This window comes from Corvus hawaiiensis, chromosome Z (assembly GCF_020740725.1).
Source record: "Corvus hawaiiensis isolate bCorHaw1 chromosome Z, bCorHaw1.pri.cur, whole genome shotgun sequence".
Classification (NCBI taxonomy): Eukaryota; Metazoa; Chordata; class Aves; order Passeriformes; family Corvidae; genus Corvus; species Corvus hawaiiensis.
Genome location: NC_063255.1, coordinates 14,389,545 through 14,412,205, shown reverse-complemented (window position 1 = coordinate 14,412,205; position 22,661 = coordinate 14,389,545). Strand labels below are relative to the sequence as shown.

The 22,661-nt window shown below is 40.3% G+C and overlaps 1 protein-coding gene across 3 annotated transcripts in view; it reads right to left on the bottom strand.

Annotated features, from left to right (window-relative positions):
• MTMR12 (myotubularin related protein 12) overlaps nt 1-15,810 on the bottom strand; it is a 33,357-nt gene extending 17,547 nt beyond the window's left edge. Inside the window, exons 1-8 of one of the 3 annotated variants that reach the window (XM_048291523.1) lie at nt 15,650-15,810; nt 7,763-7,817; nt 6,503-6,642; nt 5,847-5,876; nt 4,649-4,721; nt 3,329-3,459; nt 2,609-2,702; nt 44-167 (exon numbers count right to left, since the gene is read on the bottom strand). In XM_048291523.1, coding sequence (XP_048147480.1) covers nt 44-167; nt 2,609-2,702; nt 3,329-3,459; nt 4,649-4,721; nt 5,847-5,876; nt 6,503-6,642; nt 7,763-7,817; nt 15,650-15,805 — 803 coding nt within the window. In that variant the 5' untranslated portion in view covers nt 15,806-15,810. Of the gene's footprint in view, nt 1-43; nt 168-2,608; nt 2,703-3,328; nt 3,460-4,648; nt 4,722-5,846; nt 5,877-6,502; nt 6,643-7,762; nt 7,818-15,337; nt 15,446-15,649 lie in introns of those variants that run through there. The other 2 variants (XM_048291525.1, XM_048291524.1) reach the window with 2 other exon arrangements.
• Between the last annotated feature and the right edge of the window lie 6,851 nt (nt 15,811-22,661).

Below are 22,661 nucleotides of genomic sequence, written 5' to 3'. Positions count from 1 at the left end.
TTTTCACACATCCAAAGTTCACTATCAACAAGGGCAAGCTTACTTCTCAGAGACTCTGTAGCCTTCATTGGTGGTCACTGCTTTGTATTTCACATTCCCTTTGGTCCGCTCCAACTCATCACGCCAGTCCTGGAGTGTCTCAAACATCACAGTTTGGTTTTTCCCATCTGTCAGACATCAGTAATATTAAATTTGCAGACTATCAGGAACTCTAACACAAAAGCATTCCTAAGTAAACCTGCTAGTTGCCATTAAGGTAAGCAAGCAGAGCCTCTTGTGTACAGAAAGCCTTGAGTCAAAGATAAAATGCCTTCGTACACCACACTGCCTCTGTCTGTTTAACAACAGTAATATTCTGTCAAACACTGCTGTGACTAATAACTTCAGGAACAATTTCTCCTGCATTAATTAGTTCTTACAGAACTTCCATACAGCTGGGGCTGTCCTCACATCCAGCCTAAAATCCAGGATACTGTGCAGCAAATATAATTTTATACTAATGCAGCTGACTGGTATCTAATACTGTAGTTTAAATGTAGAATTAACAATCATACCAAAAACCTTTCTACAAAAATTTCAGATACTGCATTTAAGGTTCATTCTTTTATGAATAGTTTTGCATTGACTAGAACATCTCAGGCACTCAGTAAGAGCAGAAAATTAATTACAGCAGTTCAGTCTCAATACTTTCAACTGAGAATCTTCTCTGTAATTCTACTTAGCTAACTCAGAGACAGTTAAGGCAGAGCTTGATTTAGCCTCAAATCTTGTATAATAACCATGTAATTTATGGAGTAATGTCAATTGTTTTAAGCACACATCCTAATTAAGTAACATTCTACAACATCAGCCAACACTGAAATACCAAACCGAACTATAATTTTCGTGGAAGATATAATGGCAACTTGAAACTTTCCACTGTAAGAAGATAAGGTAGATGAAAAATTTACAGCTCAGAACAGAACATTACTGATGAGCTCCTGGAGACAAGATTTTAGATGTATCAGACTGTAAGAGGATAAAAAACAGTTTCTACAGTCTGCTTGGTCTACAGTCTCCTGTAATACTTTTATGAAGAATGACACCTAGCCACTTACTATTGAAAACAGCTATTAAAATATGAAAGAATTGTGGGACAGCACTTTGATGTTGCTTTAAAGAGTAGGCTTCTCCCACATTCGCTCAGTCTCCGTCTGGAAAAGCTTGCAGTTTTTCCATCGTTTGTAGCTGAAACAGAACACCAGTTACAGGTGAAGCCTGCAGGAACTACCTGAGCCAGCAAGGTGCCCTTGCAGCAAACAGACAATGCGCTCCTAGGCTGCGTTAGCAAAGCCATTGTGCACCAGCTGAACAAAGTCACCATTGTTCTCAGCTGGAGGGCTGTGCCCAGTGCTGGGCTCTCCTGTGAAGGCTCCTGGACCAGGCCCAGTGAAGGCCCAGTGTGATCATTAAAGGTTTCAAAGCACCTGATAGGAGAGACAGAGCTGGGATCATTCAACCTGCAGAAAAGAGGGCTCAGCAGGGGTCAATCTCCCTTGTGTGTATAAACACTGGGGCTGAAGCAGAGGAGGAGAGTACAGAAGATGGATCTAGACTCAGTGACCTGATGAGAGGCAGTTATGCACAAGCTGAACTACAGCAAATCCCACTTACACATAACAGCAACACTTTTCACTATGAGGAGGGTCAAACTGACTGTCCAGGAAGGCTGTGGAGTCTCAACACTTGGAGATGTTTAAAACCCAATGGGACATGACTAAGCTTGATGCAGTTAACCCTATTCTGAAGAGGGGCATATGGACAGTAACATGACTAGATAATCTCCAGAGGTTTCTTCTAACCTCAGTGATCCTGGAATTCCTTGACATATTTTAGTGTTTAATACCTTGCATACATCAAAACATCCCTCTGTAAAAGGAATAGGTGTTGGTGGTGCACTAAGGATCAGGTTCCTAGTTCAAAGCAGCACCACTATTTCAGCGAAAGTCTGAACTATGGAATGCTAGAAAGTGCACTGACAATTTTTTATCTTGAATTTTGCAGCTTAATGTGTTATTCAGCCAAGTTCGATCAAGTGGGAAGATTATGTAAGAAGTCAGATATAAGAGGAAGTCAGATGCCTTGCAAACCTGTGCTTTTTTTTGCAACTGCTGGGAAGAAGCATATTGCTTGCAAATAAGAGCAAAAAGGAAAACACTTTCTGATATGATGCCACTGCAAATGCAGTAATTTCAGGATTAAGAGCAGGAAGTCTGGTTCACAGCAGTAATACAGAAAAACCACATGGATAAAATAAGCAAAGTATCTTCTAGATGAACCACATGAAAAGCATTTGCACATTTTTGTCACAGTAAGTTTTTAGTCCAGGGATGCTACTCCTGCTTGGAAAATTTCTGTGCAACTTCCAGAAGGACACAGAAACCAACAGGAGACAATTTAGAGATTTTTAACAACATGCCTAACAAGGTACAACAAAAGAATAATTTTTCTTTTGAGGCTACCTGCCAGCAGGACAGAGCCATAAGGCAAGCACACACTCAACAGACTCCCCGGCCTGCTTAAAGAACTAACTATGCAACAAACAGATCAAAAATAGAAAAACATTTACCTGCGTTGTTTGGAGCAGCTGATGCATAAGAGAACAGAAACAAACGTTTAAGCAGCTTAGGAGTCTGGCTATGATGAACTATACCACTGACGATCTAGAAAAGGACCAACAATTAACACCCAAACACACACCAAGGCTATCAGTATAAAAAAAAAAAAAAGTCTTTTTTATTTACCAACCCCTCCATCCAGGTTTTGAACAAAACTGATGGGTTCTATCCCCAACAACTGAAACCTGACTTTCAGGAAGGTTTCTCTGTTGTCTGCAAGACACTGTACCTACTTTGTCTAAGCAGTATTATATATGTTCGACCTCTGGAATTATTCTTATTTAAATAAAGTTAGTTGACTCTTAGTTTGGAGTTCAGACTAACTTGTCAAAAAAGTGAAGTTATCAGAAAGAAACACTATATTGAAGTTTAAAATACAATGAAATTACATGTCACAAATAAAACAACTTTACAGCTTGCCTGAGCTGGAGCTAATTTCCTGTAGCACTCCCACTCTTTAAAGAGCCACTGCACCTATCTTTTAACTGCTGTGCATAATGAAATGTTTAATGAAATCAGCCTTTTACTTTCTGTCTCAGCTGGAAATGATCATAAAACACTTCCAAGTTTCAGGGATTTCTCAGAGTGAATTTCATCCTTCCCTCATCCCCACAACTAAACACCCAACACCGAGTTAAAAATAGAAAAGCAAATTAAGTTACTATACTTACTCTTTTCACTTCCTCTTCTTTTGTGTATCTCAGGCAGAAGTTAAATACTCTAAGGTCTTTACAGTATATAATTAACTTCTCTGGGTATTTTCTCAGCTGTCCTGTTAGAAGTTTCTTCTTCTCATCATAAACTGCAGAATTAAAAAGTTAAGTAAATATCAAAAAGGTGTATGTTGTATGTTGATAAAGCTGTCCCTGCTTGACTTTCCAGAATTCTCGAGAAACTAATTCAAGCCCAAGTTTTCTCAAGACAAAACAAGCATCTTACAACACAGGCTGGCAAGCTCTTGTGCTAATACACTCAAGCTTTTCTTTTAAAACCCATCAAATTACTTCATACAAGATAAAAGGCAAATCTGCAGCAAACCAGCTGCTCAGTAGTATATCTCTTCACATTCTGATTGCACAGTAAGGTAAAAGTTTCAAGATATATAAAGAACAACTTAGTAGTTTTACCCAAGGGGAAGTCCCCAGGCATCTGAGATCATTTTAAGTTCCTTAAAAATATTTTTTTTAACCACCATGAAGTCCCCAAGGCAAACCTCTGCTCACTTCTCTTTGAGGATGTACCATTTCACTACTTCAAGTGCTGCCAGCTGGGCCACTGCATATGACACTAAACAATGTCTCATAACCAGCTTCACCGGTCTGCCCCAGTTCACTCCTTCACAAATCCACACCACCATTTATAAACATTCTGAATACTCATAACTTGTCCAAGAACAGGATTCTCAATAAAGCCTTCCCCTACTTAAAGACTATCAGCCCCATTCTCATTTATCTTTTTAGCAATATTGGCACACCTCTAAGCCCCAATGCAAAGCACTCCTTGATTTACTTGACAATTAAAACCTCCTTTTCTATCTCTTTAATATGCTGAAGACATCATGAATCTCATAAAACAAAGTTCCCTTAGACAAACAAAAATAATTGTTTGAGAATTTGGTACCTGTACTGCTATTGCTCAAATGAAGTGAATACATCCATATCTACCTAAATAGTTGACACATTGGAAGATCCTTGTCTACCAAATTTAGGGACTTTCCACAGTACATTTTCTGCTTTTAACAACTGCATTTTGAAGGAATCATTTTGTCTGTTCCAGCAGATAATTAATCCAATTAATTTAACCAAATAGATTAAAATAATTTGACAAGCTTGACAGATAAGACTGGGTTCTGATAAATTTCTTAGCTGTCATTTCATCATTAAATACAACTGCAGCTGCTTTTTCCAAATCTATTGGTTTTCTAAAAAGGATGTACTTGTACAAGGAACACCAGCACTCTAAGTCTCCCAAGGGGTAGAAAGCTGACTTACCTCCATATATTTGATCTACACATTGCAGAGTTATGTCATTTTCTCCTACAATCTTATTCTTAAATTGTGGCTCCTAGAAACATGAAAAAAATTTTTTTAAATGTCACGCTACAGTAGTACCTTCTGCCAAGTAAAGGCTTTCCATACACTGTTTTCATATCAGCATTACTTTTTATTCTTACAAGCTGTGTAAGGCACTGAAGAACACTGAAGAACAGTTATTAAAATACAGACAGATGCAAATTACACACACAGTTTATAAACTGCAAGTATAGCTTTATTTACGTTTCAGCCATGCTTGAAATGTACATATAATTTTTACTTTTCAAACAGCTTCAAAGCATACATTCTATTGAGAGTCATTTTTCTAACCAGAATCACTGCAGTAAACAGGAAATACAGTAACTTCATGTAATCCAAGCCCTTTTATGACAAGTTTCCTTGCTATGGGAACCTGGCAGGAAATACAAAGTCTCTTAAAAGAACAAGTATCCCAAGAACATTCCAACATTAAAGTCAGATTTATCACTGGGTAAAATGAAGACACACAAAGAACCCAATTACCTTATCTACCACATAACCAAACTTGAAGTGATTTGGAGTTCCATTCACTTCTACCATTCCATGAATTCCATTAAAAATGGCATTTGCGTGATGCCCACAACTAAACGCTATTATTTTCAATATTATTACCAAAAGGCTAATGTACAGCAAATTATATTTTACTGTGAACAGAGTTTACCTTATTCAAGTTACTTCCAGGTCTGCAGTACTCTGAACGAAATGGCTAATACTGAACTTTTGTTAAAAGAAATATAGTTGATTTGGCATGTTATAAACACAAGGTTCAAAACCAGCAATGGAACAGAAATTAGCATGGTCATTAACAACCTTCCACAGATCATTTGAGATTTGTGTCAAAATTTTGATTCTGCAGCTTTTTCTTAAATAATTCCAGAAGGTCCAATAACCGGTACTTGGCTGCAGAAGCCTTAGTTTAATGCTTAAACTCTGTGAAATTTTACCCCAAGAAATGTCTGACTACAAGCAACGTGTGCCAAATCATATTATTCTCCTTCTCCTTCACTGTCAAGATCACCTTGACCTTGGGAGCCACTAGACTCTCCTTTCACTTCTATTACCTAAATGGACTAAACTATTTCAACACTTAAGATTACCAAAAGCACTGTGGCATTACCATTCTCCTCTGACAGCTCAATTTGAGCACCTAAGCCAAAGGAAAAAAAGACAGAAATAATTTTTAAGATTTGAGGAGTTTTTACCTTTTTCAGTGTTTGCAAGCTCAACAGCACTAGGTTTTTAAATCTTTTCAGTAAACACCTGACTCTGAATGAAATAATTCAGAGCTTTACTGAGCCACACAATTTTTCAGAGCATTTCTGCTGAGTATTAGCTTGCTCAGTCTTGTACAGCCTCAAATGATTCTGCAGCTGTAGCCCAAAGTCAAATCAGGCAGATGTTATCCATCATCAGAGCTACATTTGACATTCACACTTCCATAAATGCTACCAAGACAGAGTCAGAAATCAGCTTTAAACAAACTATTAAGTTTTCAAAACAATGGATTCTTTTAACTTAACTTTCACTAACTCAAAATATGAAGTTATAAACTATGTCTAATGTAAGTGTCCACACAAACGCTTCCACTGTATTTGCTTAAAGTAGTCATTAGAGCTTGAGGAAGGATCAAGCAGATGCAGACTGATTTAAGTAAGTCTGCACTCATTAGGAAATTTTATACATTTATGTTCATTCTGCATCTTTATCTAAAGGAAGGATACAATTATTTATTCAGAGCCTGTTTAGTCATAATTAGAAGACTTGTTTTCTTACATTATCATCTGAAGCAGAATCATCATCAAGGAAAGAAATCTTGAAGTTTGTGCACACGAGTTTCCCATAAGTGCCACGATTTGATCCATCCTCTTGTATATACTTGTACACAGTGCTGGCTTCACAAAGCAGCAGTTCACCTGCAGAGAAAAAGCACTTGCAACATTAAGTGACATTTACAGTTGAATTATTTCAATTGTTATCTCAAACTCAGCAATAACTTCCTGGCAGTTTCTCAGAACCATATGCCTAAAGATATTTCATCACTGTTACACAAAACCACCAAGAGGCAGCTCCTGGAATCAGCATATTGAGAGCCTTCCAGGTTACTAACATTATTCCAGAAGGCCTGAACTGCAGATGTTTGGGAGCTCTGTAACCAGAGGTATCTGTGTCATGGCTTACTCCAAATGCAGGAGGAGAGCAATCATTTGAGTGTATATTCAAAAAAACCCCCCTAACCCAGAAAGAGTACTTTATGTAGTCAATAAACAAGTTGAAAATTATTCCAATCTTCCTTACTGGTAAACTCTAAGAATGCTGAAATATTTGAATTAATTATTTCAAGTTCATCATAGTTACTTTTTCATAGCTTTGACTATTTTACAGGTCCCAGGGCCATTTTGAAGTCTCAAACACAGGTCTGCATAAATAACAGTCAATTAAGTTCAAGTGTCAGAATTCACAGGAAATGAACTTTAAATTTAAGAAAGTAAAGCTTTAATAGACTCTCAGTCCTTCCTAAAAAGTGTAGGGAACCAAACAGAAGAATACTGGTTTATTGTAAACTTTTACCTGTATTTTGTCTTTCCTTATCTTGGAAAGTATCTTTTAAAAAGAAATAATTGTAAATTATAACAGAAAATATTAACAGTAAATGAAACATCGGAAGGCCCAAGTAACTCACAGTAGAGGCAAAGCCACTAGAAGGTAAATTTCCTCTAGTACTTGTCTTCAGTTCCAAACAAATAAAACCCATCCAACTTTAAGAAACAGGGCAAACTCAAGCATAGACAGTTCTCCACATGCAGCTTACTTGAGGACATGGTGCTCTATAAAAAATTAGTTTTTATAGAATTTTCAACACCCCATGCAGATACAGATGTTAAAAACACTTCAACCTGCAGGGTTGTTAAACCAAACCCTGTATTTTACTACCTGTGATACTCATATCACATGAGTGTTTGCTGCTGACAAGGAAATATTTAAGTATTAATCACTAATTTTTATTACTTACATCTAGTAATACACCATGGTTACCTGGTAATAAGCGAGGATTTACTTCCTTTTCTATGGGTTCCTTTATGTGTATTTCCTAAAGAGAGAAAGAGTAATTATTACTTTGCAAAGATCCTTCAACACATGCTGTAAAGAACTACACCCTCTTTAATTCCTCACATTCTGGCAAATTAAAATTAAGGAAAAAAGCCTCCTAAACTAAAGGAGTATATGTTTGCAATGTGATCTTTCCACTTAATGTCAGAAGTCTATTTGCTAAATAATTAAGTGTTTTGACATCCACAGTGTCAGTTACATGCATTTGTGAACACACAAAAAAATGCACTATTTGTGTAAGTAACAGACAGTAATAAAACATTACCAATACTTTTTAAGTTCTCTCAGCACACCTAAATGGATAAGCACAAACTTAGTATTACAACACCATCTCCCAGGTCATTCATAAGCTTTTCCATGTATGATTTGCTATTTTTCTAATGTACCCTTCAGTTTTTCAAGTTTCATCCATGACTCCCTGTTTCTGATTTTCTTACACACATTATTTCAACCAAAATACAAAAGTTATTTAAACAGCACTAATGGGACTATATGGAAAGGCATTTCAGGATCTTGGAGCTAAGAGGTAAAATCTAGTGACAGGATATCCTTCAGTTTGGACCCAAATTGCACAAAACAAACATATTAAATTCTCAGTGTCACTTATTCTAGCCTTTAGGCACTGACAGTTGGGCTAAAATTTCCAGCCAAAAGACAAACTAGAGGACATGCTACACCCTTCCTGCTCAGCCAGTTCAGAACTTCCTCCTCCAAGACCTAATCACTTTACTTGCACTGGAGTCTTTCTGGAAAATCATTAGTTAACTGGAAACCCCCCTGGGGGCATAGCAGTAAGCAAGCTAATTTTAGTTTGTCATCAGCATCCAGAGTCAGATACCGCAATTCAAGGCAAGCAATCAAAAGAAGATATAAGCAATAATAATTTTGCTGGATTAAATACAGAGAAACAAAAGCCCTTGAGAGTACAAAAATAAACAGCCTCTGCCATTCATATAAACACTTGCTCTCCACACTCAGAAGACCTAGAAGTGAGTTTGAAGGCTGCACAGCAAAGCTAAAACCACCAGGAAACCACCTCCTGATAACAGCAGAGATGCTCAAGATAGGCTGAAAAGAGAAAAAGGTTATAAAATGAGAGTGGCAGCAATGTAAAGAAAGAAATCCATAACGACAGCTGACAGCTAATAGAGAAAACAAACCCCAGTCTGCAGTGTTTTTCTTCTAAATGTGGATGTTGTAGAAGTAAATTTTAATCAAAGTTTAGGCTAGTCAGCTAAAAAAGTTAGCTAAAAATGTTATTATGGCTTAAGCTGAATACTTCTGCATTCAGAGGAGAAATAAATACACCTTTTCTTCCCCCAGTGTTGTCTCCTCACCACTGGTAGCTCTAAGCTAAGCTTTGGGTTTACAAGTGCCTTTAACAGCTCTGCCTTATACAATCACTCTTTGTGTCCAGCTACATGCAACACTGCTCAGAAAACTGCATGCCAACAATCACTTCCACAGAACAGTAAAGCAGTTATACCAGCCAGGTGCTTTTCCAGTACCTTTTACTTTGGGAGATACAATAAAGAATGTTGTAACTTCTGTTCCTGCATACACACTGCTCATACTCATTGCCATGAGTACCAGATTATGCTACCGTTGGCAGGTAAGAACTGAGGGAAAAAAAAAAATTTGACCCCAAAGAAGTTCTTTGAGCTTAGACCCATCTGTTAAAACGCAGTGAAGCTTTTATAACAAGTTTTGAACGCAAATAATGTTGAACAAGTGGTTTGGGGTTTGGTTACAAATTAAAATTGGTTATATTCTGAAAGGAGTTAGAAGTTTAATCAAATTGCATCACAGCAGATTAGAGACCACAAACACAGAGATCACCTTGTAAAATCCAGTTTCACTTTGTTGACAAAACCCCACAGACATTGAAGTGCTTATTAGAGGCACAATTCCTATAACATTCAATAGATTGCAGGAGTTAAGCCTCCAGAAGAGTTCTATTTGAAAGTCAACATTTACATTCCCATAATAAATTCATAAACATATTAAAGGTGGTTTTGATACATATATGCTAGAAATATCTAGACTTCAAGCCATTAGTGCTACTGAAGAACCCATGCTGCTGCACTCATTTTCCTAGTGAGGGTATTAAAACACATCAGATTTCACTACTGTCAGATTTTGTATTTACCCTTTTCAGCAAGAAGGTAAAGATCTGTAAGAAGAATTAACTCACCATTAGTCAGTTCAAGTTGTGTAGGAACACATATAAGTGGATCAGCTGCCATCTCCACTCTGTTTCACCTTTATTTTTATAATGAATGTAAGTTTTGGGGCAACACAGATCTTACCACTAGCTGAAGAGCCTGCTGACTGTTCAATTCATGCTGCTCAACACCCCTTTAATCAGTCACACGTTCACAGTCACCCACCCACTCCTTTATCCCTGGTTTGTCTCACTACACGGTGAGGTAATTTGGTTTGTAAAATCAGCTGGGAAGTATGTACTTGTCCTACATTTGGTTTTGTTGTTAGTGCCTATTGTTAGCAGAACTGGCTCATCAACAGGTCAGATGAGCACAGAAACAAAAGAAAGGGAAGCAGCAGAAGTAAGACTGCCTCTTTATGCAAGCTACTAAGTACATTTGGACCTCAGGAATCTTCACCCTCTGACCATTTGTTGAAGGTAAGCATGCAAGTACTTTCCATATGTGACCACTGAAAGCCATGCAAACCTCTAGACAGACAGTTCTTCATCTGTAGCTCCCCTGTTCTGAATGCCCCAAGCAGCATTTTGTCATTTCTTACTCAAGATAGAACCTGGGAAACCCTACTACCAGCCACTGCTAAAAGCAGTCACCCATAGGACACCATGCAAATGAGGAAAATTAACTTTGTTTCTGTAATTTCTGAGGCAAAGACCTCAACTTTTCTGAAGGTTTTAGAAACTTTTCTAAGAGATGCTTCTAACCTGTGCACTTACCTTGTGCTACATTCCTTCTTCCACGCTCTCAAACCGTGGTAGGAAATATGGCAACACCCTTTAATTATCAATTTTAATAGTACAGAGTACCAAAGCATGCCAAAACTTCATGCTGCCATGCCACACCAAACTAATTCATAATACATCCTCGTTCTTGCCAACAGAAAATCAACTGTTTTTCTTAAGGAAAGTTTTCTTCTTGTTTTTTACCCAAATATAAGGAACAACTGCACAGTTTGCAATACCCAGGGACTACGCTCAGCTCTCCCCCCCAAAAAATTTATTTAAAGGAGTTAAAATACTTTCCCCGAGTCTGTCTAGGGAGACAGGTCTTCCCCAAGTGCTGAAGGCATGAGTGAGGCAGCTAAGTTTAGGGCAACAAGGTCAGGTAGCAGCTATGCCATATTAACAGGGTCCTAACAGAGCAGGAGAGGAATCCCAAATGACTCCTGCTCTTTGTACTACAGGCTCACCACAACTGAGAGCAATTCCTCTCACTCCACAGGGAGGTAAACAGCTGTGCACAGGAAATATGTAAAGAGAGAAAAACATTCACTGCATGCCAGAATCCAGATCTTGATAGAGAATCTGTTTGTTTTTTTTAATCATTATTGACATACATACATGCATACATGTGCCGACTGATACTGATTTTGCTTATCACCCCCAGCAGAGACACCATGCATACAGTCTGCTGTTCCAAATTGTAAACTCTGAACCCCCCTTACCCCACAGTAATGCTTCCACTGATCCATAGCTGGACATTTGTGCTAGAGGTAATTGTGACAATGAAAAGCAAGTATGTTTACTTTTAGTAAAAATACTGAGAAAACATGTTTGAAGGATTCAAATAATGAAGGAACAAGTTATCACTTCCAGGGTATCAAGGATACTGGTTGAAACAGTTGACAAAAAAGCTGACAGCAAATAGCAGTGCTGCAAGAATACAAAGTACTTTAATGCTTTTATATAGTTTTCCACAAGTAAGCTCTGCACAGGGAAGCTCTACATCCTGGTGACATTTGCTCTGAGCATCTGTTTTTTTCATATTTACTTCACTGAAAGACTAAAAGAGGGGTGAGATTAAGCTAAATGTATACTTAAAAAAGTTATCGGTTGTAAAAGTCACACTGTGTACCGAAATACTTGCAAATTAGTTGTGGTGCTCCAACAAGTGAATACAGTGCTCCTGAGTAAAATAAACTTGTGTGGAACAGTTCCACTGGAATTTCACGCAAAACAGGAAACACCCGTGCAAAAGCTGAGTAGCTACTTTGCATCCAGAAACAAACTACATTACATGCCTGTTGTCTTCTGAAGGACTCCTCGGTGGTCAAACAAGCCTAATCATTGTATGCCATACAATCCAGAGCATATACTTACTACACTTTAATAACATTGCTGAGAATAATCTGTAACTGCTTGTTTTCCTTCCTTTCACAGCTCCATTATCCAGAAGTCTATTAGATCACAGCACATATTTTCCATGTCCGTTTCATCTCTTATCCTTTCCTCTTTCCTTACATTGTCCTGTCCACCTCCTCTGACACCAATGCCTGGCTTCCCTCATGCCAGCCCAGCTGTCCACTTCACTAACTCCTGTTCATTATTCCACCCTTCAACTCCACCATTCCAATTGTGTAGGAGGGAGGTACTTTTTAAAGACTGATCATACAGAACACACAATATTGTACCCAGATTTACAAGCAAAAATTATTCGTGGTGGTTATGAGCGAACAACAGTGCAGGATCTGAGAGACAAAGCACACAAGGTATGAAAGTTACCCTCAGCAGTCTGTGGTGTTCCCCAGATTTCAGGGACAAGCAGCATGAAGCAGAATGACCTCTTCTATAGTTTAAAGGCTAACACAGGAAATAACATCTCATAAGAATTAATATGAAGGATTTAGCTTTACAGAACGAATGCAAAAACACCAACTTCAAGCTTGAAATCAAATTTAAAATCTAATTTTTTATGTGAATTAAGGTTTTTAGGAAAATATGATGTAGCTTGTTTGTCTTGTAAATAATTTCAGTTTTCAAAACAGTTAGAAATCATGAAGTAATTCACTGGTTCTTGTTTCACTGTCTCCCCAGACACAGATCCTACGTCTGTGATATGAAATGTCAAAACACTGACTTTATACCCCAGTATTCACCCCACTTCCTGCACGGTAGCCAAGTCTGTCCTGAGGGGAAGCGTGTCATTAATATCAACATCCTACGGTCTCACTCCAAACAGACCATTGATTGATCTGCAGTTCCATACAGCAGAGCATAACTAGGTTATATTTAGTCAGATGTTAAAAACGCTGCTTTTCCAGACATTCTGGGGTTTCACAGCAGAAATTACTTCTGTTCCTTTAATAAACAGCATTTTCTTTTCACTCCTTACTTCCATCTGGTCATATATTAACACAGATAGAGTTCCTGTTTCTTTTCATATTCAAATAAGTGCACACAGCAGCTTAAAGCTGACTTGATTTTATTTTTCAGTATATTGCCTACTGCGTGCCTCAGGTATCTGAAGATGGACTAAACAAGGTGGGGATAAAGGAAACCTCAGCTCTGCCTGTTAATTTCCCTATTCCAGGGCTCCCCTAACCTAGAAGCAGCAGTTTAAGGTCTTAAAATAACTTCCCAAGCAAACCAAGACAAGACCACAGAAGCTGGAGGCTGCAAGCAAGGCACGATACAACGTGACACTACTCTATTGCTCTGTACTGCATAGTGGCTGATTGGAAATCTTGCTTCAGGCTGAAAGTACAAAGAAATTCAAGGCAAGGCTCTGCAAATTCATGGAGAAGTCCACCATTAACTCCAATCCAACACAGCTGAAATCTCAAGCTCATCAAGTCCCTGAACTGCTGTTTCCCACCTTCCAACAGGGCCTGCCAGAGGAAGCGTCACACCTGTTGCCAATACTTCTTCTCCAAACACCAGGAAATTAAAATGCCTTGATGAAAGTTCCCAGTTAACCAAACTATGTTCCACATAAAAGGAATTAGGAATTTCCACTGTTTTCATCAGTCTAGTTCTACTTTTGAAACTCAACTACATGAAAATTAACCTGTACAGGAAACCTGTGTTCAGGAAGTTGTTTTTCTTGGGTGCACACACTTCTGTGAGAGGCTCACTTCTTCTTATTTTAAGATATTTAATTAACATGCTTTTTCTAGATACCAAAATAGCCTTACAGGTTTCATCATATATCTAAAATTTTATTTTTAATCTTCATAAAAGCCACAGAAGTCTTCAGTTTCCTGAGTAACCATTAGGGCAGTTACAGACTGTCAACAGCAGAGTCAAACTTGCTTTACTTGCTAATCACATCAGACCTCAGTTTCACTGTGTCTTTGAAGGTGCAAAAGAGACACCCATTCTGTGGCAGAAGTCATGTCTATAACACGAAGTTTCTGCTGCAACACTGCATGACATTCCTAAATTTAAGTGAAATATGGAGAGGCTTAAAAGCAGCAAGAATACTTAAAAGAGTTAAGGACTGCAATGTCTAGTGAATCAGGATATTTCATAAACAGCCTCATCTTCCAGTGTTAGATACCTTTGTTACTCTTCCTGCAGCCATCAGGATCATATTTGAAGTGTTAAATCACTGCACTTAAATTCAAGTTAAAGTACTCTTTATCATTTGGTATCTTGCTGCACTATGTACATATTTACTTGTACTCTTTCCCACCAGCCATTTTTTCTAGCAAGCATTAGTCATACACCACACTCTTTTAAATGGTGAAATGTCTTCCAGCAACTCCAACAAGCGAAGTGTTACTTTCACAAAATTCAGTTCCTTGTGTATTTGTACAAGGTACTTTCCAAAGGTGAAAAAGTGACCTCAGACAGGGACATATTTGCTGACTCCAGAAATATTTGTAGCTATCACTTCCAGCTGTTTTCACTTGGAAATATAAGAAAGAGATAAAACTTTTAAAGTAAACTGATGAACTACACGCCACCAGGGCTGAACAATGTATAAAACCTTATAAAGATTTGCTATCAAAAACTAAGGACACAAGTTTTAAATACCACAGCTGATTTTGGCTATAACAACCCTGATTGTTCTTTCAGATAGAGTGAGAAATAAAAACAGCAGATTCACCAAGGTCCTATCAGTGACAGACTCCAAACTAACTAACAAGACTGACAAAAATCTCTTCCTGAAGAAGCTCTCAAGAGAATTAACGATTAAGAAGAATCAGTTTGACACAAAGAACTAGAAGAGGAAAAAAACCCCAACACTTATGGCCCATATTCATGAAATGTTTTTCCTAGAAAACCCTTGTTTACCAGGAATACGAATGATGGAGTACAGAACAATACTGACCTAATACCATGTGCTAACAAGATGACCTCAGTAAACTGAGCCTAAGGTCACTTTGATCAAACCGTCAACATAAGTTCCGATAAATAAGTGAAAGGACAACAGGCAGAACAATACGAAAGATACACACAGAAAGATACACACTGCCAAGAATTCAACATCGAGCTGCTAAGGAAGGATATCCAGGGCTTTCCAGCGGCGGAACTGATAGCAAGGAGCTCACCGAAGAGAACGTGAAGTGATGCTGCTCAGGGACAATAAGAACAACAGGTTCGCAAAGTCCCACCTTACGGGCCGAACAGCCGCAGCCCGACATCTGGCCACCGCTTACAGAAACAACTCCGCTGACCAGCCAGCTCTATTTTTTAAGCTCTTTTCCTGCTCGGGGCAGCCCAGGCAGGCTGAGCCCCGCAGTGCCCGGCGGCACCCCTGGCCCGGCCCCGCTCCGCTCCCACCGCCCCGCGCAGCTCTCCCCGCTCCCCGAGCCCCGGCCGGGTGCCCGCGGCTGCCCTGCCCCGCCCGCCCGGCCCCGCACCTCCGGGCTGATGTAGGACACGAAGGACGGCTTGGCCGCCCTGGCCCCGCCGCCCAACATGGCCCCGGCCGGCGGCGGCGCTTCCCAGCGCTCGTCCCAAGCGGGGAGGCAGCGGAAGGAGCGATCCCGCGGCAGCGCGGCGACGCCGAGCCGCATCACGGAGCCGGCGCCGCCCATGCCCGCCCCCGGCCCCAGACCCGGCCCCAGCTCCGGCCCCGCGCGGCGCCGGCCATTTCTGCGGCACCGCCTCCCCGCTGCGCCCGCCCTCACGGGGCACGGCCCGTGTCAGTCACCGGCCCGGGGCGCTCCGGGGCGCGGGGGTGGCCGCGGCTGCCGGGCGTGCCCGGGGAGTGCCCCGCGCCGCTCTGCTGTCGGCCTGCGGGTGCGGCTCGAGCCCCGGGTGCCCGCGCTCGCCTTTTTAATTTCGGGGTAGCCACGTACGTTTTTGCGGGGCTGCATGGGCCGCCAGCTCCTGGCCTGTGCCTTGATCCAGTCGTCACTTTCATAGAGTTAAAAAAATCACAGAAGGGGTTCGGGCTGTAAAGGACCTTGAACTCATCTCGTTGCACCCCCCTGCCGTGGGCAGGCACACCTCCCACCAGACCAGGTTGCTCAGAGCTCCATGCTACCTGGCCTTGAGCACTTCCAGGGATGCGGCATGCACAGCTTCTCTGGGCAACCTGTGCCAGTGCATCACCACCCTCACAGTAAAGAATGTCTTCCTAATATCGCATCTAAACTTTGTTTAACTCATGTATTGCACTGTTTCTTACTCAGCTGCAAAATGCCTGTGTTGTATATGTGCACCCTTAGAAGACAACTCAGCATTAAAGAAAATCTAAACAAGGCATTGAGATGCAGAGTTTTACTTATGGCAGGAGAAGTGCAAGAAAAATGACAAAAAGTGTGCTTTCCATGAAATAATCCTCTAAACCCTCTAAAACCTGACTGCTGATACACACTGAGAAGTCCTCTGCCCAATGTCTTTTTAATGTGTTACAGCCACAGCCTCCCTGGAATGTCATCTTTGGACACTGTATAATCAGAGCTGTAAATAAACACCAGGTTTAACTGGTATGTAGGTTACTTTTTAAAGCCTCATTTTTATATGAATACAGAACAATGCAAATATTGTAAACTGCCTGTGGCAATGCAGCAAGACTACCCAGCAATTCGAATGGTGAATGGTAACCCAGGCGACAATTTGTGCACAGAGTAGATTTTATGGAAATATTTTTACAAAAACAAAATATATTTTACAAACATCAGTAGACCATAGGACGTGAATATCAACAGCTCATTCAAATATTAATGATAAATACTCTTCATATCATTCCCCCCCACCCTTTTTGTTTTAGTACTTCACTTTATTCACCTTGTCCCAAACCCAGACCTAGGAAAACTATAGGAGGAAAAAAAAGGGTTACATGGAGTTATAAGAACACATTTATAAAAGTAAGATGGAGCGACTGTTTCAATTCCAAAATAAAACAATTTCCCTGTTTTCAAACTCATGGAATGAGAAGTCTTTTGAATTTAATCACCTTCTCTCTGGGGAAAAAAAAAAAAAACCAAATCAACTCAGAGATTAGCCTTCATTATTTTTACAACAAAAGCTATTCTGGTATGGGATCCCACGCTGAAGAGCTCTCATGTTTCACTCCACAGCTGCTTCCACATCATTCCTTACATTGCAGCTGACCTCAGCTGCATAGGTCAAAAGTACACCCCATGGGATTAAACTGGTGGAAATCCAGGGTGAGGGGAAGTGTGGGACACCACCTCTCTGCTCTCTAGTGTATTAAAGTACTCAAAAAAAGAGAATAGCACTATAAAAAAATCTTTTAAAGTACCTGAATTTAGAGTGGGAATAACGTGAATACCTCAGCATATAAATGAGGTTTACAGCACACTAAGGCAAAAATCAGCTGCTTACTGACATAGCATTTTTCAAAGAGGAAGGGATGTTTTGACACCAGGCCAGAGTCTTAACTCTGATGGGAAGTGCAAAAGGAGCCTTAATTCCCACATAGCACATGGGAATTCATTCCTCGTCTTGTCAAAAAAAAAAAAAAAAAAAAAAAAAAAAAAAAAAAAAAAAAAAAAAAAAAAAAAATCTGAATGTAGCTGCTATTCTCCATCAGCAAAATATCCACATGGTGATGAACAGGGAGTGCTTCTTCCTGGGGTTTGCTCTCCAGGCTGCAAAATGCGTGGGGCTGAACCCATTGCAGAAGGGATTTGAAGCCTTTTTGCTAGAATTTGAGGGCTGGATTTGGATTCCCCCTTAGTCAGCGTGTTCATCTTTTTTGGAATGGATGAAATAAAGCTATCACAAGCAAGTTAACTTACTTCAAAGAACATTAGCATCTGAAAGGGCCAGCTGCAACCCTGACTCTGTGCCCAGCAGATTACCAAGCACTGAGGGCTTCCATGTTCTTCCCTTTCCCCAGGAGGAGCGATGAATTCTCACTTTCTCTTCTAAAACCTGGATTGTCTGTGGGGAGTACTCGCAAAAGTTGTCTTCAGCCCAGACACCTTATCTCCACAGTTTCCCACTGCAGACAGTGGAGGGAAACAGGCTCCTTCTGAAGGCAATGGGGGCAGCAAATAAATTCCTTTTTCAGAAACAGTCTCAAGAGGCTGCCCAGTGCTTAGAGCACCTCGGGAAATCAGCTTGGCCAGGCTGAAGTTGGCCTTTCCAGGTGCCTTCCTTCCCCACCTTGTCTTTACACTCCCTCCATTTTCATCTACTGCCTCTCACTTTTGCATTTACATATTTACTTTTTTGTCATTTTAATGTGCCCCCTCTCTTCAGCATTGTCACTCAGTAGTGTTGTTCCAAATTGCCCCATCCCGATGAAGAAATAAGACAGTTCAGTGCTGTTCAATCATTTGGGATTGTTCTCTTCACTAATAAAAACTTCTGAAAGGAAATTTCTGCACCAAATTGAAGTTCCTGTAATGGTGTATTAATAGGATCTGTCTTCCCATGTTTCTTCTAAATGGGAAGTGTTGGTCTGCGCTGCCAATGACTTTCAATCCATTAAAGAAAAGAAGAGCGTATCAAGTAATGTAATTCAATTTTGTTCAATTTTACATGTATATCAATGAAAATCATGCAAATGTAGAAAAGTAAAACTTTTTAAAAGCCGAGTTCTAGTTTGTCTGTAATGGGTGAAGAATATATAGCATTTGACTGTCACCATTTCATCCCGATACTTTCCTGTTTCTGAAAGTATAATCACAGTATTTACCTTTAAAGCTGTCTGCAGGAGGGAATCTCACAGACCAGCTCTGCTCTTCCCATAAACAGAGATTACTTTGTTTAAAAAATGTACATGCTATTAATTGGAATAATTCTTTGGGCTGAATTCTCAGCTGTGCCTAGGCTTGGTGGTAACAGCTGATGGAAGGGAGACACAAAAGGAGCTGTTTGCAGCTCCTCTATCAGTTTTCTTTCAGGGACCTTCTACTACAAGTTGTATCTCATATTTTCCTTTGTGGCAGTCCTCCTTGTCAGCATTTCCTTGGCTATGGGAAGCAAGTCGCCTGGATAAGGCATTATCCTAGGCAGTAGCTGGAGCACACTTGGTGAAGATCACTGAACACAGCTCTTTGTGTCACATTTCAGCTTTTCTGAGCCTGGGCCTTAGTAAATCTCGATGCCTTGGGGAGTGCAAAGGGTGATTGGATATGCAGGGGGTGCAGGTCACTGTGTGTTGTGGGTGCTTTGGTATGGGTTGGACTGATAGAATAAATTTTTAAAGCCATTCATGAGTGTTGACTCATGCATGACTTGCATGACTACATCTAATTTCTACTCCCCATTTCCTCTCTTTGAAGAAAATAGGAGGAGTCTTTGCCATGCTGAAGACCTGCAAAGTCACAGGTGTGCATAACTCCCATTCCAGAGTGGTAAATAAGAGGCAGGAATCTGCAGCTGTGCGCCCCTTTGATCTCTCATCATGGCTGGATCCAGGTCTGGACACTACTTTTAGTAAATGCACCTTCAGTGGTGACACAGATAAAGGTTTTTAAGTAGCAGCTGGAAAGAGGATTTCAAAAAGTTACCATTTGTCAAGGGTCCATGATCTGTCTCTTCAGAAAAGGTAGAATTTGGGTGTAGAATCTGGATTTTCTTTTTTTCACACTTGTCTGGGCATTATCAGAACTGCACATAGGTGTGCGAACCTGGGTATTTCCATTGTAGCTGTACAGTTACCCTGACATTTCACAGAGCATCACATATGCTTGTGTGTAACTCAGAATGGAGGAGCTGTCCCAAAAGTGTTGGATTTACCCTGAGTATACAGAGATCTGCCATGCATTCTGGGTCTGATACTCCCTATTTCTACTGTTCAGTTAAGTAAGCCAGTTTATGGCTTAGTATTTTAAACAATAAGAGAACACATTAAAGTGTCTGAAACGAGTATGAAAGAAATATAGAAGACTTAAGATGAAGCTGGAAGTCAGATGACTGGGAGCTACCAGGGAAAAAAATCAGAAAGGAGGAATATACTGTGATGTCCTGTGGGAAAAGGTTAGCAAATCAGTCTATAGACAGCCAGCAGCTATCTATGCTTTATGCAGGCTAAGATAATTTTCTGTGAAAAGTCATGAATGTTAGCTTTCTGCAAATTAAGACAATACTAATAAAAAGGAAAAAAAAACCCCAAAACGACAACAACAACAAAATAACCCATAAAAGGACTCTGCTCTAAGATATTACTTCTAATACTGGATTGACACTGACATTTTCATTTGCCCGTACTTTCAGTGTCCTTCAGGAATTAGTTTCCAAACTTGATTCAGATTGCAGTCTGTCACCTTTGAGGTGAACTCATTTTTGAGGTATATGGCCAGAGATTGTGTAATGCTGTCTTATATGAACTCTTTATGTTTCATTTTTGTAGCAGTGGCCTTTCTCTACTGACTGTGTTGCGTCTTTCAATTTTTTAAGCAGTTTTCTACTCCTTGTTGTGAGAACCTAATCTCTGGGGAGATTTTGGGTGGATCTCTCTGGGTAAAGGGAAAGCAGATCTACTCTAGCTTTCCTCAGCTGAAATCTGTGGCTCTGATTCCTGTTCCATCCCGTGTCTCAGTCCTGAGACAGTATGTGCCCAGTTCCTCCCTGAAGGTGGTTGAAGAGATGCATTTTTTTTTCTTAAGTCGAGCCATCTGGGATGTCCCACATGGTCACACATCATGACTCAGATGGCAAACAGCAGTTCCTTCAGGGAATCCTTCAGCAATACACACCCGTTCCATTTTGTGTTCATGCATTAGTTGCTGAATATTTTTGTTCTACCAAGGCCTTCTGGAGCTAACCTTCCTAACCTGCCTAGCCAGGAAGGTTCATCTGCCATTTGGGGTGTATAGTGCCAAAACATGCACACAGGAGAGTGCAAGACCAAATTAACAACTGTGCCATGAAGAGTGGGACCGGAGTGTTTACTGTAGTCATGGAGACGCAGCTGGGAATTACATGTCTTAAACTTGAGGATGGAAAACAAAATACTGCTGTGAGAGTTGTGAAAACTCAGGGAACACAGCACCTCACATCGAATAGCAAAATCACCTTCTCTTAATAGCTACAAGTGGGAGAAGAGGAAGTGAGTAACTAATAACTCTAGTCACCCAGGAAAGCATGGGTGTCACAAACAAGAATACAAAGGCTAGGGAAGTTTCCCACCTTTTTTTAGCTCTTTTGAAGCAAACACAGTTACTCGTTTGTGGATGGACACAGACTTCTTCGTCGTGTGGTGAACTTCTTTATTTTATTCTCCAAAAGGCTGTGAACAGAAATTACTTCAGATTGGGTATTTCTTATCCTTAGCAGTATACAAAGGGTGCGTCAAACCCCATCTGTATCAGGAAAAAGCCTACACCATGGCTGGATGTGAGGCAAAGTTAAGTCAGTGCTCTCCTCTCACCCTTGTTTCCTCTAAGTCCAAAGGGAGGTCCTAAGGATCATGAGCTCATAGATTGATAAATCTAAATGTGGCCCTCCTGATATCAAAGGATGTGAGATGACCCTTCTGTCTTGGAATGAACCCTATGAAAGAAAAAAGCACCATTCAGCTCCCAATTTGATGCTAGTAGTTAAGCTGTGTGGTGAAAAAAATCTGCCAGGGTGTCCTTGGCCAGCCCTGATTCTTTCTTCCCAAGTCACTTCTCCAAATGCACTGTGGATGAAAAGTCCTTGGGAAAGATGTCCAGCTCTCTGTCACTAGCTAGGAATCTGGTCCATCTAGTTAAATAGTTGCTCCTGTCAAGGACTCTTCCTGCTGGGCATGAGGAGAAGCAAAGCAAAGCTAGTGAGAGCCATCCAGTGTCCAAGTTACAGGGTACAGGACATGTCAGTTCCAGCATCTCCATGGGGAGAAATACTCATTATGAGGCCTACACAGTAACCTCTCCTCTTTGGGAAAGATATACACACACTTGAAAATTTTTGCTGGCTCTGTCCTGGCTGTTCTGTTCTTTCCTTTAGCAGTGAAAGTTGTACCTAGTGCATGACTGCAGTAAAAAATGTGCTTGTTTTACTTTGCCCACCAGGCCCTTTACATTCTCTTGGCTTTAATTTCCTAATGCAAAATGCATGTGTGTGTGTCAGTAGTCATGGATGTCAGGTCATGAGAGAAGCCATCCAGCTTGTGCTGTCGTCCCCACCTCCCACACAACTGCTGCAACTAAAAAATCCAGCCCAGATAATCTGAGGAACAGGCACAAACCTACCCCTTCAGGAAAGCTACATGCTCTTTAGCAGAAACTCATGGCAAAACAAAAACATGAGTCTTGAGGCTGGCTTTAGCTTCCCTTTACTGTCCCTGACTTCAAAAAGGCCTTTGTCTAAGCAGGGCACACTTTTATTTGGCTAAGACAAATGAGTCTTTGAAGCAGAAAACTTTATAGAAGCAGCAAATCTTGTAAAAGAAATCTCATAAATCCATGTATTTGTCCCTGTTAGCAAATGTTTTTGATTTACTAGAATATTTTTCTCTGGAAT